At 35.8% G+C, this 19,119-nt stretch overlaps 1 protein-coding gene across 3 annotated transcripts in view; it reads left to right on the top strand.

Moving 5' to 3' along the window:
* The first annotated feature begins 1,027 nt into the window (after window positions 1-1,027).
* LOC145686642 (phospholipid-transporting ATPase ABCA3-like) overlaps window positions 1,028-19,119 on the top strand; it is a 274,059-nt gene continuing 255,967 nt past the window's right edge. For all 3 annotated transcript variants that reach the window (XM_081760118.1, XM_081760117.1, XM_081760119.1), the window contains exons 1-2: window positions 1,028-1,468; window positions 14,272-14,348. In XM_081760118.1, coding sequence (XP_081616244.1) covers window positions 1,051-1,468; window positions 14,272-14,348 — 495 coding nt within the window. In that variant the 5' untranslated portion in view covers window positions 1,028-1,050. The remainder of the gene's footprint in view (window positions 1,469-14,271; window positions 14,349-19,119) is intronic.

Below are 19,119 nucleotides of genomic sequence, written 5' to 3'. Positions count from 1 at the left end.
TTATACATATATTTAATTTAGCAGACTTGTATTCTACAAGCTATTATGAACCAGGTCCCATGTAGGAAAAAAAATAGCTACTTTTAATAACTGCTGAGAGTATATACCTAAATTAAACAAGTTATCACTAATAGAAATACATAGTACTACACACAAACTTCGTACCTTGTGTTAAAGAAATCATTTTATAACATATTAGCATTGAAAGATGGCTTCAACGCTAAAACTAAACTCCCAGAGGTTAGCCTTCGCGCCTTCTCAACAATACGTACAATCCCCAGCAATAATAGCTTCGCTCCGTGAGCAGCATAGCCCGTAAACCTGTCCAGCGAACTGGTGAGGCTCAGATGCAAGAGCCTCCGAGTGTTTCCAACCTACTATTTTGTTATCAAAAAAAATGTTGAAGTATTGACTTTATTTTGTAAGAAATCAAAGTTAAAGAAAAATGGTAGAAAACAGGGTAGGCCCGGCCTCAGAGCCTCATAGTACGCTTCGCCACGGTTGAAAACTAAAGGCGTGACATTTTTTTTTTGAAATTTGCCTTAAGAAAGAAAAAAGTCACGTCCCTCCGCCCCACTTGGCGCTGCCAAGTTGACGATCCAGTTCCAAAACACATCTGGAGTGTTCTTTGGTCCATCCTTAACTTGATCAATAAAACAAACCCGGCGGACATGTTATAGGACCTGAATAAGCAGTCAAAGACGATACTACGCCATGCTATAAGACAGGGAAGCAAATAACCACTCGCCCACTCGCTCGGGGCGAGTGGTTTATCGGTGTGGGCGAGTCACTATTATTTATTTCAAACTGTAAAGGCTGGGATGTGAGCTACTGTTTTTTTTTTTCTTAGGCGAGTAAGATTTTGTTGCTTATTACAAGAATATATATTACAAGAATATAAATATAATTCATTTTGTTTAGTTAAAGATCTAAACAGTATTTCCTTAGGCTAACAGTTAACTACTACAAAGTAACTAAAGTTAACAATTTAATTTGTAAATGATTCTTCTTTGAATTTTCAGAATAATGACTACATTTGACTAGCTTACTATGTCTGATCAAGTAAAAAATGAAGAGAATTCATCATCATCGTCATCGACGTCGTTACAAGCAAAATCAGAATCAACAGAATCTAGTACCCCAGAGGAAGGAAAGGAAGGACAGCCAGAAAGTAGCTTAAAGATACAAAGCAAGAGTACGAACATTTTCGTAGAGTGTGGGAATCGATTATGTATGATAATATGGCTAGCGTGTCAGCTGCGTCAACGTCATTATGTGGTAACAATTTGTGAGATTTTGCTGCCCCTATTTCTAGTGCACCTGTTATTAAAAGACGTTACCGGTAGTATTGAACGCCAAGAGAGACGAGAAGCCCCGTTTAATAACAATCGAACACACATTTATCGTAGTAACGTGTTTAATGATACTGCTGAATTTGGTCGAAGGATACCGAAGTCTGTTGCTAACGGTTCGTATACAGAAAGATAAAATATTGTACATTAGTGGCGCCATCAGTTTTTTTCTTTTTTTTCTTTTTTTTTTTTTTTTAAAGGGAGAGCTTCTAAGAGTTTCAAGTTTGGGTTTGAATTTCTGAGTTTTGCATATGTAACACCGAGTATCTCCAACATTAAGTTCCTTTGGATATGCACCGTCCCATCCATTTCAGTTCCGTTATTTTTGATGTAGAGGGTTTCAAAATTTGGATATTTGTAATACTGTACCATCCTTAGTTTACAACATTGAATAATAAATGTGGTATTGTAAGTTCTCCCTTAAAATGTAGCTTTGAAATTTGTAATAACTTATCGTGATGGGAACAAATAGGCCCGGTGCTGACGTCTCCATTAAAAATCCAATAATCAATTAATATAACAACACAGGCTTGCCAACCATTCGATAATTTATCGTGATAGGCCTATACGATAACTTAAACCTTAATGCTGATCTAAATACGATAATGCTCTTGTAATAATAGGTGAATATACGATACTTTTAGAACGCACACTTTTTTTGCAGTTTTTGAATGTGCAAATAAATTGTAGATGTGCATTAAACAATTATAAAACACACAGCTTGAGACTTTTAACAGTCATTACCCTAAAATAAATCAATAACGATTTGAGAATTGGCTAACGGCAACCCTAAATCCATTCTATAAATTCAGTTACGTTTACGAGAGGGGTGCAAATATTGTTGTTGTTCAGAGTAATGTTAATACGGATTTTTAAAAATTGTAAGAACACTGACTCCGATTTGGAGTTCGAAACTGAAGATTACTAGATAAGTTTTTTTTTATATATATTATTTCTGTTGTTTGTAGCATTCAAGGATCTTATAAAATAGAGGATCTGCCTTTATAACAAAATCTTGAAGCCATATGTCACAGTTTCGCCACCCCTACTCTGCCCACTCCACCCAATAGGATCGCAATGTTTTGAGCCAACAATCATGGCGGAAACGAAGGTAGCCTATCAGACGATGGTGGAAACGAGAGTAGCCAATCAGACGTGCCGATTCTCGGTTGTTTTTTGGCTTCATCGATTTAATAGGATGACGATACATATGGGCAGATCCTCTATTTATAACATCCTTGGTAGCATTATACTTCTTTCTACAAATATCACGTGCGTAACGAATATACGATAATTTTAAAGACAAAACTCAATATTTTTTTCTGAGGTTGGCAATTCTGTAATAACCTGAAACCTAGAATTTCATGTTGGGTTAGGGTAGTGTGTAATCTGGTGATGTTGCGGAATGTATCAAACTACTTTCCTTCTTCATATTTGCTTGGTACAAAATTTTAGGTTTTTATATCAATATTAGTTTAGAAGTAACAAGGAGAGGTCATTTCAAGTGGTTCATCAAAATTAGCTATCAAAATAATGAGAACACGTTACCAAAATCCAACTTAACTGATAAATGTGGCGTTGAATCAGGGTTGTAGTCGAAAGTACGAGGAACACTAGGAAAGTTTTGAGATGTGGACAACTGGAACGCATGAAGTGCTTTTTTTTTTTTTTCGTTGAAAGGAACTCCCCTCCTTTACAAGTGAACTCAACCAGTTTCGTAACAATCACGTTACTCGTTGGTCAGAGGTGTGTTGCCAAGTCGCTGCATTTTTCGTTCTATACGCCGTACACCCCCTGCTTAGTCTTGTGTATTAGAGTATACCTTCTGCTTCAAGCCATATAGTACTTTCGTTTCTTTATTTAATCAGGTCGTGACTTCAGTGGTAAAGTTATAATATCACTCTCTTTTCTATTATATTCTTATCTGCTGTTTAAGTGTATTGATCATCCGTTAAAAAAATCAATTTTTCTCACTACTCTACGATGACAAGATATATTAGGTAGATAGGATTAGAATTTAGTGTCTTTTTCAGCATCGAAGCTGCTGAGAAATGAACCTACAGCTTTATGTGGAATTCGAATCATGAGCTCGAACCCGTGTCTCCCACGCCGAACATGCATACACTACCATAGCCGCAAGGGGGAATCAGAAAAGAGAGAGATGGAGGAAAGGAGAGAAATTAAAAATGGAAAGATTATGTGAGCTCTGATTTTTTTTTTTTTTTTGTGTGTGTGTGTGTGTGTGTGTGTGTGTGTCTAGTTCGTATTGTTCTGATCAGTAAACATGAGTACGAAAGCTTTGTTTAAGTGTGATATTGGTATTTCCACCCTATTCTCAACGTAATTTTCTTAGTTCCTTCTGGTGCATCGGGCATAATTTTCTTTATTATCTCTCGAAGTGAGTTGGTTCCGTCTGCTTACCCATTTATATTATTAATGAATTGATTTAGTTAAAATATCATCACTAAAATAGCATAAAATGCTCTTTGACTATAAAACAATATCACAGCCTTTATATTTTAACTGAATTATTAATACATGGCTTTTATATAATTAAAAGAAAAAAGTGTCTTTATTCAAATCATAGATGTTCACTAAATAGTGGGTAACCAGTAAAAATTTTAGGACTACAGCAATGCATTGGACTATCTTTAACTTGGGGATAGAGTTTATATTTGTCGCGAAAATTATGTTTATAACTTAAATCTTTTCAGAGGAATAGTGGAGCCTTCCAATGCAGCACAGTTGCGTCAGTGAATCGTGAAGGAATATGTATGACCTGTGTTCGCTGCTCTAAAACTGACCATAGGTGTTCAACAAGGTTCAAGTCTGGGAATTGAGTGGGCAAGAGATGTTGATGTTCATCATGATGTTCCTCAAACCACTCCAGCACATTGGGAAGATTGCGCCGTTGCTAGGAACATTTGCACTTTAGAACACGCCTGGACTTTTAAAGATATAAGCAATGAAATAACAAGGAATTTCGACACACCAACACAAAGCCATGTTCAATGGTAGGATGCAGACAGCTCGGATTATCGCTCTTTAGGTGTTTGTCATACATGAACCCTGCCAATTGTTGAAAACAAGGAAAAACATAATTCGTTTGTCTGTATTGCTTTCTTTCAACCATCGGTAATTCATTTTCTTCGTTCTTGGTATTTTCTTCCTTACGCAGTAATCAGGACTTTAAAAATCGCAACCCAATCGATGTTGAGCCTATGTAGCTTTCGTCTATGTGTAGGACTATAATTGTAAAACCGAAGAGATTCAGATGCTGATTAAATCTGCAGTCAGTTGTGCAGGATTAAATATATGGTTATTTGTTACAATTCTCTTTAATATTTGGCAATTTCTCTCATTTAAGCTTGATTTCCGTCCACTATTCCTCTTCTACGATGACGTTTAGTTAGGCTGTATGCCGTCCTCACCTTGAACACTGTTGTTCTCTATAGATTTAAAGACTAGAAGTCTTGGATGCACTTGCTCTAACTAAATGCACACCTATCATATACCCTGTTTAAAAATTGGAGAAGTCTTTGTTTTTCCATCATTAGCGTATGATCTACTGCACACATAAATTCGTACTATGCCACCGGTGTACTTAACTTACAAAGATTCATGTTACTTTACATAAATGTTTCCATTATTTTGATAACATTATGGTGATACAAACATATTTAAGAGTACATCTTCTCGTATACGTGGCCCGATTGCAATAATAAAAGTCGCACTAAAGAACGTATGTCTGTAGACGGCATGTTGTTCTTAGTGTAAACATCGCAGCACATCAGCCGCTAATAGTATGTAGTGTATGTATGTATGTATGTATGTATTATATTATTATTATTATTATTATTAATAATAATAATAATAATAATAATAATAATAATAATAATAATAATAATAATAATAATAATAATAATAATAATAATAATAATAATAATAATAATAATAAATGCTGTTATTAGTTTGAAGTAGGGATGATCAGAACTGGGTTTTATAAAAACCAGAACCAGTTTCCATAGAAAACCGAACCAGCTTTAAAGAAACATTTTTTTAAAGTTGTCAAAAATCGAAAACCGAATCTGTCCCACCACTAGTTTGAAGTCATCTGATACCACGAGTGTAATTGTGTGTGTGAATATTCTGTGCGTTAATCACAGTCGTCTACAATGCCTGCACAACTTCACCAAATGCCTATTATGCAGTTAAGTGACTTCGATCATGGCCATATACTGAATCTGCAAAAGACTGGGTTATCGTTCCGCAGAGATCGTAATGTATCAGTGGTCCACCGGTGTAGTATTGATGGATGACAAAGTGTTCCCACAGTAGACTTTCCGATGCACCATGGCGCGATTGGACAAAAAGTAGTTCCTGCCGCCCTAACTAACTTCCCAATGTCAGTGCAACAGCGCTAAACAAATGCTTATAAATGGCAGAAAATTTTGTTTCTATCGCATGCTTAACTTTGACATATATTCATCTTTGACATTGTCGTCGGTGGTGTCGGATGAGACTGCGGTAGTCAGACGAATGGAGAGGAGTGGTATTCAGTGATCAGAGTCGCATATGTCTGAAACTGTCACCGCTGTGTGTACGTGTATACGTAGATGGGGAGGTGAGGGTGTAATTTTAGTATATGTTCGCACTTGCCACACGTGACCTATACCCAGGATTTTGATATGAAGCAATGTGCTCAGGTCTGCTTGCTCTTTGTTTCAACCAATGGATTTGAGATATCATAACTTTTGTTGTTCGACCTTTGGACTTCACCTTCTAGTATGATAAAGCGTGTCTCCATATTGCCAGGTGAGCCTAGCATACTCTACCCTGACCTAAGTTCTACGAAGCACGTTTGGATTACGGTTCGTCAACTCCTGATCGCCAGCTTAGCTGAGGCAACGACCATTGCTTAGATACACCAACATGTAGAGCACACGTGGGATACCATACCCGAAATATCTTATGATATGTAGGGCTGGATACCTGCCAGAACAGATATCTCAGTAGCTACTCGGGGCGAATAAACATTCCATTAAGGTGAGCAGTGTGTTTATTGAACATCTGTATAATGTATTTCCGATGACCCACGGAGGGCATATTAGGGTCATATAACTTACTATTACCTTGTATGTAAACTTTTCGCCTGACCCGTGAATTTCTACTGAATGTTCTTAAATCCATTGTGCAAAATATTTAACAGAAACATTGGTAAAATACACTACGATTTGCAAACATTAAAAAAATCTTTGTATTTACTTTTAACAAAGTAGAACAACATGTATTTCTGAAATTCTCTTATAAAATATAATAATAATAATAATAATAATAATAATAATAATAATAATAATAATAATAATAATAATAATAATAATAATAATAATACGGAAACTCGATTTAGAGGCCATTAAAAAAATTGTAGCCCCAAATCCAAAAATTCCAATATATTCAAAAATTCAAAAATTTTCTTGTATTCCTTTTATCTCGAGAACAACATATAGTGTAACCAAACCAAAATTATCACTTAACTCAGTATGATCTGCTTATTCCGTGAAAAATACGAAAATTCAATTTAGGGGCCATCCAAGAATTTTGTGACCCCTTATCCAAAAAATCCAATATGTGTCATTCAATCAAAAATTTTCTTATACGCCTTATATCTGGAGAACTACATATAGTGAAGCCAAACCCAAACTATCACTTAACTCAGTAAAAAAAAAAAAAAAAAAAAAAAAAAAAAAATGATTTAGGGCCGTTTAAAAATCTTGTGACCCCTGATCCAAAAGCTAGTTATTGGCCAAGATTGCAATCTTTTGGTGCATTTTCTAAGATCATTCCTAAAATTCTTGGCCAAGATCGCAATCTTTTGATCCATTTTTTGATCATTTCTAAAATTCTTGTTCATTTTATAACATAGTAGCATTGTAAAACATATAATATAGTAACCTAATAATAATAATAATAATAATAATAATAATAATAATAATAAACTTATGAACAAAAGTTAAACTAACTAAAGCTAATTCGAAAGTGTTAAAAGAAACCTTCTTTTTCTGATTTCCCTCCAATACACTAAAGATTTTCAGCTATTTAATTTTATTAGTGTTCTCAAGCAAATATTTTGTCCTGTAAACAAAAATTAAATTACTTCATCTCACGAGTTTGATAAGTAAGAAAACATTATTATTTCTTGTACACTGCCTAGCTCAATCACAAAATATCTGTATGTCACTAATATATAGATGTTATCTGCATTGATACCCAGGGTTGGAGGCTTCCATTAACTTTGGAAGAATGATAATCCTCGAAAAAAGATGACTGGCGACGCCACTGTTGTACATATTGTTTCTTTATATTGTAATTGAAACATAGGATTGAAATTTTATTTTATATCTATTTTATCTATTTAGCATTTTGTCTATTCAATATGATATGACCATTATTACATTTTTTAAAAATTATTATCTGCAGTTTAGTACTTCTACATATTATTACATTTTCGATCTATAACTGGAAATACTTATGGAAAATTCTCTTCAAATACTTTAAAATCTATTAATATTTATTGATTCCATTCTTTATTTTTATTATGCCTTGTCAGAATATTATACAATTATTTGCCAGTACATGTAACATTGCAGTATACACGTTTATTATATTTTAAACTTTACACACATTTATATATATATATATATATATATATATATATATATATATATATATATATATATATATATATATATATATATATATGTGTGTGTGTGTGTGTGTGTGTGTGTAAAGATAGATATTAGAGAGAGAGATTATATCAACTACCAGTTAGTTATTTAATTTTGCCCTGTAGGAAAAGTAAACCGTTCTTTCATATAACTGTCCTAATATAAAATATATGAAAAGTATATATAGTGCATTCAAAAATTAAATGTTTAACTATCTAAAGAAGATTATATGTTCAACGATTATATTGCGCTACGAGTAATGTTTTCTGAAAGACATTGGTAATCTGCAAAGGTTGGTGATTCTGCTTTGCATGCAGTTTGTTTCTGAGAGCCAGTCAATTAATGACCTTCAGACGAGAAAGTGATGTCTAGTTCTTTGCTACTCATTATGTTTTACGCCTTTGAACGATTGAAACTGTGCGCGCTCAGAATTGTGTTCACTTTAGAATAGTTAATATAACCCGTTAGATACGTCTTCTATGAGGATAGTGAGTACACATGGACAGTGGAAAATAAGATTTTCGTTAATTTTTACTACCTTGGTTCCTAATCGACATTGTGTGTGAGCGCTAATTGAGGAATTTTTGGAGCCTGGATTAGTAAAAGACTATGAGCGAAGTACTAGACCATCAGTATTCGATGAAGAAAAATTGCAAGATATATCGGGTGCTATGCAACGTAATCCTAGGTCCATGCGAAAATTGGCGCAAAAGAAAAGCAAAAGTGTTGCAACTTTACACAAGGTATTTTGTAAGAAGCTCAATCTCATCCCATATAAAGTGAAAGCGGTTCAAAGGTTAATGGTCACAAACTGTAGGAAGCGTGGGGGAAAGTAGCCTTATTTGGGGAGGTTTTTTTTTTTTTTTTCAGGAAGCTGTAAAACGTTCCCTATTTGTAACAGCGTTCTAGCAAAATATGAATGGTGTATGGAGTTAAATTAACTAACAAATACAAAGTGCCAACCAATGACATCGCTGCAATTTTTTGTGAAAAAAGTTTAGTAATAGCAGATTAGGAGATTTTGTTCGTAGATCGTGAGGTTCCTAATTTCGGGAGGAAGCTAAAATTGAACACAATCATTTATGACAATCGAAATCAAACCCAGTTGTACTATACCATTTTCTGTTCACTGCATCCGATTGTTGTGTCATAGATAGTGAAACACAATGAAGGCAGTTTGCCTACTGAGAGCTATATTGAAATGAAACAAATGAAAAGTAGGAAACATAATTGAAAAAAAAAGTTAAATGCCTATTGAGACCACCATCATACAGAACAATAGGATAAATATTTCATAACTGTAAGTCTAATTCACAAAATAGTAGGCCTTAACTGCGGCTCGACGTTTGAGTGAAGATCGATATTTGCTGCATAATTTGCATGTAAACTGTTGCTGGGAATAAATATTTGCACACACTATAAGCGCCCATTGGAAACAGAATTGGCAAGGAACCCATTCCTCTCCATCATGGTCGTCGGAAAATAGTCCTAGCATCTATGTCATCATCAGATATCAGGTCAGAATCACTGGAAGAAGAATCGGCATAGGAGATATGATCTTCAGAAGTTTCAAGATCATGGACAACGATACGCCCACGCTGACGCCTCGTTTCCGATATGCAATGCCTTTGCTTCTTGTTTTCTGTCACCACACGTCATTGACCAGAACGCTTTACGGAACCACTACTCTTGCCTTTGCTGGGACGAGTTTTCCTTTTTTGCTGCAACTCCAATTTTGCTTTGTACAGTGTGCATGTTAGAATTTCAGCACTTTTGGAACGTGGTGTGTTTACCATTGAAAGAAAAGGCACGGGAGACAATTGCGCTGCTGTGACGAAATGTCAGGTGCTGGTCTGAGCAGTATCGCTAGATGTAGAAGATTTGTGTTCAAGCTGAGGTTCAGCAGTAGATCTTGAAGTTTGGAATTTAATCTGTGGTTCAGCAGTATATCTTGAAGTTCGGGGTGTATTGCAAGTGCACCATTAGATGTTGATTCTTGGAGTGAAACTGAAGGTGCAGCAGTAGATGTTGATGCTTTGGGGTGAAATTGGAGGTTCAGCAGAAAATAGAGGAACTTCATGGATGGCAAAGCCATGCGGCATAAAAATGTTTTGGTTGCATGGATAAAGAACAGTGCTACGAAATCCAGTGCGATGTTTGTTGATGCTATTTTCAAATACGCTTTACCAAATAACTCTCCTACCTGATATATCGTCACAACTCGTTCAGGATTATTACGAAGCCACTGTTCAACCTTCTGTGCGTAGTAAGATTTTAGAGGGGCCATTAATGCAACATCTAACGGCTGCATCCGATGTGTACTGTGCGGTGGTATGCTCACTATAACGACGTGATTTTCACGTGCCAAGTTAATCATATCTAGGTTTCTGGTGTGAGTGAAATGCCCGTCTAGAACTAACACAGCTGGATCTTCTGCAGTTGGTTTGGTGTGCTTTAGAAAATGACGAAACCACTCAGTGATATTTCCGTCTGAATCCATCCTGACTGATGCAAGCGTAGATTAATCCTGGAGGGGTTCCGTTCATTAATTCCATCTTCATGTTTACTCAGGGAAAAATGAATAGTGGCGAGATAAAATGATCCGATGCACTCATACAGGCAACGATGGTGATTAGAGCACAACGTTCAGCTAACCGTAAACATGCAACTTTTTTTTCCCCCCCTTTCATGGCAAGAATTTCTGTTCTCTTGTGCTGTACAACTGTAATGCCAGTTTCTAACAGTTGAACAAACGTGCAGGATTGTGACAAATTGTTTGTAATGCAGGCTCATACATGTCAAAATACTTTAGCTTAATTTACGGGTTGAAATGTTTAACAAGTAAGAAAGAAATGCCTTCAGGTTTTCGAAACGAAAGTGTTGGATTTCGCGCGATGAACTTTTTCAGCCATTTTCAGCTGATTCCTCTTTCTGTGAAAACAAATTAGGAATGTTGTTACCCTTCGTTAGTTGATATGCCAGGCGTCTGACATCCCGTCTAGTGAGTCCATAATAACGCTCTTCCATTACCTTGCAATAACTTGCTAAGTCCTTTTTCAATTCTATAAGAAATACTGGTCTTCTTCCTATTGACGTTGTAAACGTTTCCATAGATATTTTCCTCATAGCTACATAGCGCTCTAACGTAATCTGTGGTAGCCCGAACACAAATGTTGCTTCAAACGATCCCATTTCTTTCTTTCTGACTGCTTCGAGGGTCGCAACCATATGACCTTGATCCCATTCTTTTCTCGGAGCCATCTGGAAATGGGAAAACTCTGTTGGGAATGGTATCCAAAATTGGGTCTCCCCAAATAAGGTTCCCTTTATTTTTACTTTCGTCATATATTTGTAATCCTTCAAACCACAATTCTTTACAATAGAGTGATATCTAACAATTGTACACATGTACTTACCTCTCAGGGTCCTGCACGCCTTTGCAGAAAATTTCACTGCTCTGTAAATTTAAAGCATTGAAGATAGTCCAAAACTTTCGCGCCGCTCAAAAACACACACTTCACACTACTGCTTACATTGCAACAGCTATGCGGCTACTGAGCTCTGGAAACTTCCACACAGCCTTTGTATAATGCTTTCAGTGCGCCAAACTAAATGACCAGGATCTCCTTGGCTGAAATATGCCACCTTTCCAAATTCGGAACCATTCCCCTATTCAATACTATGAATAGTTTCAACAATTTGTAGCGGACAATTCTGAGTATATTTTGGACTGTCTTTTTATACTGATGAGAAACGGTTTCATTTGCCTGGGTATGTGCATTCACAGAGTTCATATTTATAATCAGATTCGTGGTATCACCAGGAACATTCTACGTAAGCAACTAGAGTGAGTGTTTAAGAACAAGAAGAAACGCGTGCAGACATGTATGGATGTTTATGGGATCATTTCTGACAACTACTATAATGGTAAGTTGATGTTGCATATTGTTGTGGTAGTGTGTGGAAAGTGTATAGTTACTTTTCGAACAAACAATACAAGAAAAAAATCAGCTAATAACATATGGAAATGTCTAAAATATTTATGTGCACAAATATTTAGTAGAAAATGTAAAGTTTCTGTACGTATTGGATATTGTAATACATAAATGTAAAAGTAGTTAAAGAATGTAAGTACAAATGAAGAAGACAAATAATAGAGAAGATTAGTCAAATTAAACGCAAGTAATACATAAATTGTAAAGATCCGTTAGTAGTAGGAAACTGCATATGGCTGAGTAAGCCTGTACACCGCGCACTTGAATGACTCTCCTCTTTCTCTCTACACTGCCTGTCCAAATAACGATTCATAGCGTACGACAAAAACAAAAAGTTGGCCGCTAGGTGGCAGGAACAGCCGAGGCTTCTTCTCGTCAATTTCAATGCAGTTATATTTCAGCGTATTCCCCCCCCCCCAATTTTTGAAGGAACTAGTACAATTTTTCAATAATTCACTTACATGCGGCACTAATTGTATATATATTTTTCATAAGAATTTTACTTTTAATGAATAAAAGAACTCTAAATGTCTATTATCGCAAGGTAATAGAAAGGTTAACAAAAAAAAAAAAAAAAAAAAAAAAAAGAGCACAGTAGACATGTAATCGTCATTAGCTGTGTCAGTCAGTAATTCCATGTCACTTGTGATTTACATAGGTAATTCTCTCACATATAAAAATTAAATATTTAAGTGAAAAATACATAAAATATAATTCTTATTTTCTCAAAGAAATAAATCCAAAATATACCAAATACACTTCAAGCAATTAAACTATGATCTGCTCAGTTGATAAAACCAACACAACCAGCTCACATAGCTTGTGTTGACTAAGCACCACCATCACTATATTATTATTATTATTATTATTATTATTACTATTATTATTATTATTATTATTATTATTATTATTATTATTATTATTATTATTATTATTATTATTATTATAGACAAAAAGAGCGATGACTAATCATCTCAGAAACACAAGATGCTTTGAATTTACACACTATAAAGTGAAGTCAGGATTTATTAATCTCCCCATGATGCATTCTCATACATCGTACATATTTCTCTAAGCCAACCCAATAAATGTTGTGCCTGATATGGATATATCCTGCACAAGACTAGATTTAACACTAGAACAACTAGACTCCGACCTAAGGGCACAACAATCCTACGATCGCCAATTGGACGAAAAGTTAATAAGCAAAACGGGGGGGGGGGGGGGAATGAAAAAGATAAAGAATAATAAACATGATTAAATACATCACCCTCCAAAACATTCAGTATGATTATGTTAACAGACACCATCGCTCGGTACAAAGCAAGGAGGAAGGCAGTTTAAATTATTTAAGGGCGAAAGCTTATACAAACCTGTTTTCGAACAATGACAACAATTTCCATATTATACTGTTTCATAAGTTCTGATGCACAACATCGTTTCCGAGGATTTTTTTCGGGGCACTTTCGTTTCCTCCCATATTGCATTCCACCAACTCTTCCTTCAGTATTCACTTGCATTAATCATCAGTCTCCCTTAGCCTAATAGGCATAAACGTGGAATGTTACACTGAAAGATTTATATATATGTTAAAATTTTGCCGAAATAAGAGGGCTCAAAATTCAGAAGGAAAAAGAAAAGAAGGAAAGAAAAAGAGAGAGGGAAAATTACTTGGAATATTTTAGATCGACAGCAGTATTTTTCAATCTAATATACTATTTAATTTGACCAGGGTCAGGCTTATACTTTTCGCGTCCTTAGACACTTGTTAAAAGCGCCCCACCTGTCTATTTGCGCACATATATAAAAATAGAAAGAAAAAAGTAATAAAAAGTGCTCAAAATCAAGGAAAAGTAGGGTTTATTTTTGAATATTTGCTTACGCTTCGCGACAACCATGGTGGCGCTTCGCGGCTGGTCTATCGACCTTACTCATATGTACGGGGGCGCCGTCGTATACTCTAGCCCTGGGCGTTGATTTTCCACGGCACGGCACTGCAAGTATTAGTACTTTAGGTGAGTGTGCTACCCTTAATTTGAAGCAATCTTATTTTTTTTTATGTGACTTCTCAAAAGAAATGTAACTAAATTAAGTACAAGGATAAGTCCTAGACAACACAATTTCCCTATTTCTCGTTTATAGTTCATAATATCTCATTTATAAGCAGAGAACAAACAGTAATATGGTATTTTATTCCAGATACACACGTTATAAATACATTATCGACGTTGGTGGAGATCAGTAAGTCGAAAATAGAATATTTGAAGTTTACTAAGGTAAGAGCTACATATGAGCAATACATTTTTTCCGAAAATCAATCGATAGATGTTTAATCTAGAATCACACTAAAAAAAAAAAAAAAAAAAAAAAAAAAAAAAGTAGAATACCGATACTTTAAGTTTCTGTAATCCAATGTCCTGTATAAAAATAGATAAATAATTAAATAAAAATAGTAATCGCGCTTTGTTCCTGCCCTGCCTTTCAAGTTAGTTCGAACAATAATATAAAGGCTCGCTGTAACATAAAAGCAGTCAGGAAGATCGGAATGTGTGCTTAAAAGGTGTACCCAAAACATACACAATGTAAGTGACTTAAAAGGTAGGGCAGGAGCAAATTGCGACTATTATTTCTGAGAAAGGTTCTGCTACGGAGCTAAAACGCTTCACATACTTGTAATATGCTTTTCAGTACACGTTGCATAACTTCGACTCAGTGAGGTTTTTCAACGATAATGCAAGTAAAGCAGGATAATGTAAAAGTGTAGAGACACAATATTGAAATATTCAGTACAGTTCAATGTGTAATATTGTTGGACTTGAATTCTGTGTCTCTGGTTGGAAAATGCAGGTTACTGTTGCATCACTAATTAGTTCGGTCACTAACTGTTACTAACTGTCACCCACGCATCTGACAGATTTGTCTCAACAACTAGTTCATGCTCTGGACACTTGTCAACATCGCATCATGACAAGAAGCCGAGTTTGAGAAAGCTGATAACCTGCATCTCTATTTAAGAACTTTTTTTTTTCTATATTTGCTTATGTTTGCTTGAGCTTCAAACCTTTTATAATGAGAACAGAGTTTGTTTCCGAAACGTTTGTATTTCGTAAGAATTCACTTTGCTGATTATAATATATCCGATAGTGTCTTTTTAGTTTATACTGCCAGGAAAAATTATGTTGATATTAATTACTCATATACACAACATCGAACTGTAATATCAATTGGATTGCGTTTCTAAATTACCAAACTTTATGTGGAATATATTGCTCTAATTGGTATGGTACTATTTTAGTTTGTCGTATCTATTTAAATATATTCAGTGGGACCTTTCACAAGGACCAGCCTTCCTAACAACTATTTTTTCAGAACCATCGTGAAATTTCTCAAAGTATTTTAAACCCTATTAGATGATAATTCTCACCCCGACCAACGGAAAATAGAGGAAAGCACATACAACTTTTCTAAGTGATCATTTTTCGTTTTCATTCATGAAACAACCACTTGATATCAGATTAATTTTATAAATATTTCCTCTTAGGGATTTTAACCCTTCCTGGTAGAGAATACACAAGACTAGTCTTCCACTTTATAACATGATATCCAAACCACATGTATTCACTTTTTTTTTTTTTTTTTTTTTTTTTTTTTTTTTTTTTTTTTAGACACTTCCACTGAGGCTTTGTACCTCGTGGAGTTGGACAATTATCCTTCCCCCGGGGCTAAGATAAATTGCGATCAACTGTCACTCTTCTGCAAGATACATCCTTTAGCAAATAGTGTTCTATAATACCACCTTCCGAACAAAATTTCTGTAAGAAAATCTGCATATCTTTCCATTGAAACCCTTGTTTACTTCCACAAAAAACGAGAACGCTAACCCATTTAGGAACTAGAGGGTCCTTATACATACATTAGTGATACTACCGTATTACTTTTGTAAGTTAGTAATGTCTTAACGGGACCGCGCCAAGGTTGGACGACGACAAGCCTGGACACTTTTTGTGTCCAGGCTTGTCGTTGGCCAACCTTGTCGTCAGCGACCCAAAATGAGATGTGTCCAGGCTTGTCGGAATCGACCACGACAAGCTTGGACACCCCAGGAATGTGTCCAGGCTTGTCGTCGTCCAACCTTGTCGTCAACGACCCAAAATGAGATGTTTCCAGGCTTGCCGGGATCGACCGCGACAAACCTGGACACCCCAGGAATGTGTCCAGGCTTGTCGTCAACGACCCAATTTGAAATGTCTGTTCCAACAAACTCTACCAGTTAAGGCATTTCCAGTTCATACATACATGCCCTTCAATATAGAGTTGCATGGCTCGCATCTATATCGCTATTGGCTGATTCTCGCCAGTCAGCTACTGCCCTCTACTAGAGGATTTTCGAATCATTTTAAATTTATTTATCTTTTATTAAAAGAGATTATTATTATTTACAAAATTTTCGTTTTACTTAAAATAATTTACTTAAATAATTATTGAATGGGATGTGTGCCCTTGTACATAGAATTTTCGCCGAACTGAGCTGGCGCTGAAACGGTGTCGTCGAAACGTAGCGGCCCCAAAGTCTGATGGCTTGAATAGGTTTGAACCCTAGGCATTTTTGGGTTTTAATCGTCGTTTTTTTTTTAAAAAATAAATCGGGTTTTTATTTTTCAGTATTGATATATGATATTGTAATTGAATAATCATGTCTGTGGTACTTCTTGCGATGTTTATGAATATCACGGTGGTATAAAAATAACACTGCAGTATAATCAGAGAGAACAGTTGCCCTTATACATTGATAACACTAACTGCCCTTGTTCACCCGTACAAGTGAATAAACAGTTGTATTTGTCAGATCTACGTGCTTTGAATGCACCAAATTGGCCCATTGGAATGTGTCCAGGCTTGTCGTTGGCCAACCTTGTCGTCAGCGACCCAAAATTAGATGTGTCCAGGTTTGTTGGGATCGACCACGACAAGCTTGGACACCCCAGGAATGTGTCCAGGCTTGTCGTCATCCAACCTTGTCGTCAACGACCCAAAATGAGATGTATCCAGGCTTGTCGGGATCGACCACGACAAGCTTGGACACCTCAGAAATTCGTTCGAGTCTGGCGCAAGAGGATAAATTGAGAAGTGTCCAAGCTTGTCGTTGTCCAACCTTGTCGGGAGCGACTAAAATTAAGTGTCCAAGCTTGTCGTCGTCCAACCTTGTCTGCGTCCCGTCTTAACGACTATTTACTTGTATTATTGGTTCTGACAAATGTAGTATTTATATTCACTTTTATGAGTTAGTGAAGTCTAACAATTATCTACTAGCACTATTATTGGTTCTTATAAATATAGTATAAATATATAAAATAGAAAAATTGCAGAGGACTTATTAAATGCTTGCAGGGATATGGTTTTAGAAGCAAATGGAGAGAAAACTAAATACATGAAAGTTCGCCGGGGTCATAATACTGCAAATTATAAATACGTCAAAATATCAATAATGAAGTGGATATTTTCAAATATCTAGGATCAATATTAACAGACCAAAACCATATCCACGAAGAAATTAAATTCGACTAAAAGCAGAGAATTCGTGTTATTATTTAGTTCAAAATCTTTTGTTGTCGCGAATTCGGTCGAGGAATGTGAAGCTTAAAATATATAAAACGATAATCATGCCTGTTGTACTGTATGGCTGCGAAACATGGTCACTTACTCTGAGGGAAGAACATAGACTGAAAGTATTTGAGAACAAGATCCTGAGACGAATATTCGGACCTAAGAAGAACGGGAATGGGGAATGGCGGAAACTTCATAACGAGGAATTACATAATTTATACCGTTTACCAAACATTGTTAATGTCATCAAGTCTAGGAGGCTCAAGTGGGCAGGTCATGTAGCCAGAATGGAAGAAAGTAGGAATGCTTTCAAAGTTTTGACTGGAAATACAATTGGAAAGCGTCCATTAGAAAGACTAGGTGCAGATGGGAGGACAATATTAAGATAGATTTCGCAGAAATAGGAATACAAAGTAGAAATGGACCCAGTTGACTAAGAACAGAAGTCAATGGAGAACTTTAGTGATCGCGGCATTGAACCTTCGGGTTCCATAAGTCATAGCTTTAGTTAGTGAAGTCTACACGACTATTTACTTGTATTATTGTTTCTGATAAATATAGTATTTTGTTTTATAAATTAGTGGAGTCTTCACAAAAATTTACTTTAGGTGCTGACTATTAACTTTTATAAATTAGTAGTCTTCATGACTCTTTACTTGTAGTATTGGTCCGACAATTGTAGTAAATACTGTTATAAATTAGTGAAGTCTTTATGACAATTTACTTGTACTATTGGTTCTGACAAATGTAGTACGCATTTGCTTTTATGATTGAGTACTGAGTAACAACTACTACTTGTAGTATTGGTTATTTTTGAGTTAGTGAAGTCTAACGACTAACTACTTGTATTATTGGTTCTGATAAATGTAGTACGAGTATTTACTTTTATGAATTGGTGAAGTCTTCACGGTTAGTGAAGTCTTAAAGTAAGAACCAATGCTCTTTGCGACAATATACTTGTATTATTGATTCTGACAAATGTAGTACGTATTTACTTTTATGAGTTAGTGAAGTCTAGCGATTACAGAGGTTGTTCAGTCTACATTTGGCCAATTTACCTAAAAATTTAGAAGAATCCATGGCGCCAGGTCCGTAAGTGCTCGATGTGTTTCCTTTGATTCCTAACAATAGCCCGACACCGTAATTTCCACTGTAATAGGCTTCTTTGAAGAACTGGGAGGGAATCTTGTCCAATTTCCTTTGCACAGTTTTCCAAAGCCCGCTTCAGCAATCCAAATCCACAATAGTCCATAGGACTTGCATCTGGAAATTTAACAGGTACCTCATTGAAAGGTATCACCTGTATACCACTTGCCTCCTCCATCTCCCGATAGAATGCGAGGGACGATCGTGAGGTATGTGATGAGACCTTGTCCATGTGAATGCGCACCAGATTGGCGTCATTTCCGTACATTGTTGGAATCTCATGCTCGTAGATCGACC

Source organism: Thermobia domestica, chromosome 5, assembly GCF_964235325.1.
Source record: "Thermobia domestica chromosome 5, izTheDome1.hap1.1, whole genome shotgun sequence".
In the NCBI taxonomy this organism is placed as follows: Eukaryota; Metazoa; Arthropoda; class Insecta; order Zygentoma; family Lepismatidae; genus Thermobia; species Thermobia domestica.
Note: the sequence above shows the minus strand (reverse complement) of the source record. Positions and strands in the feature narration are given on the sequence as shown.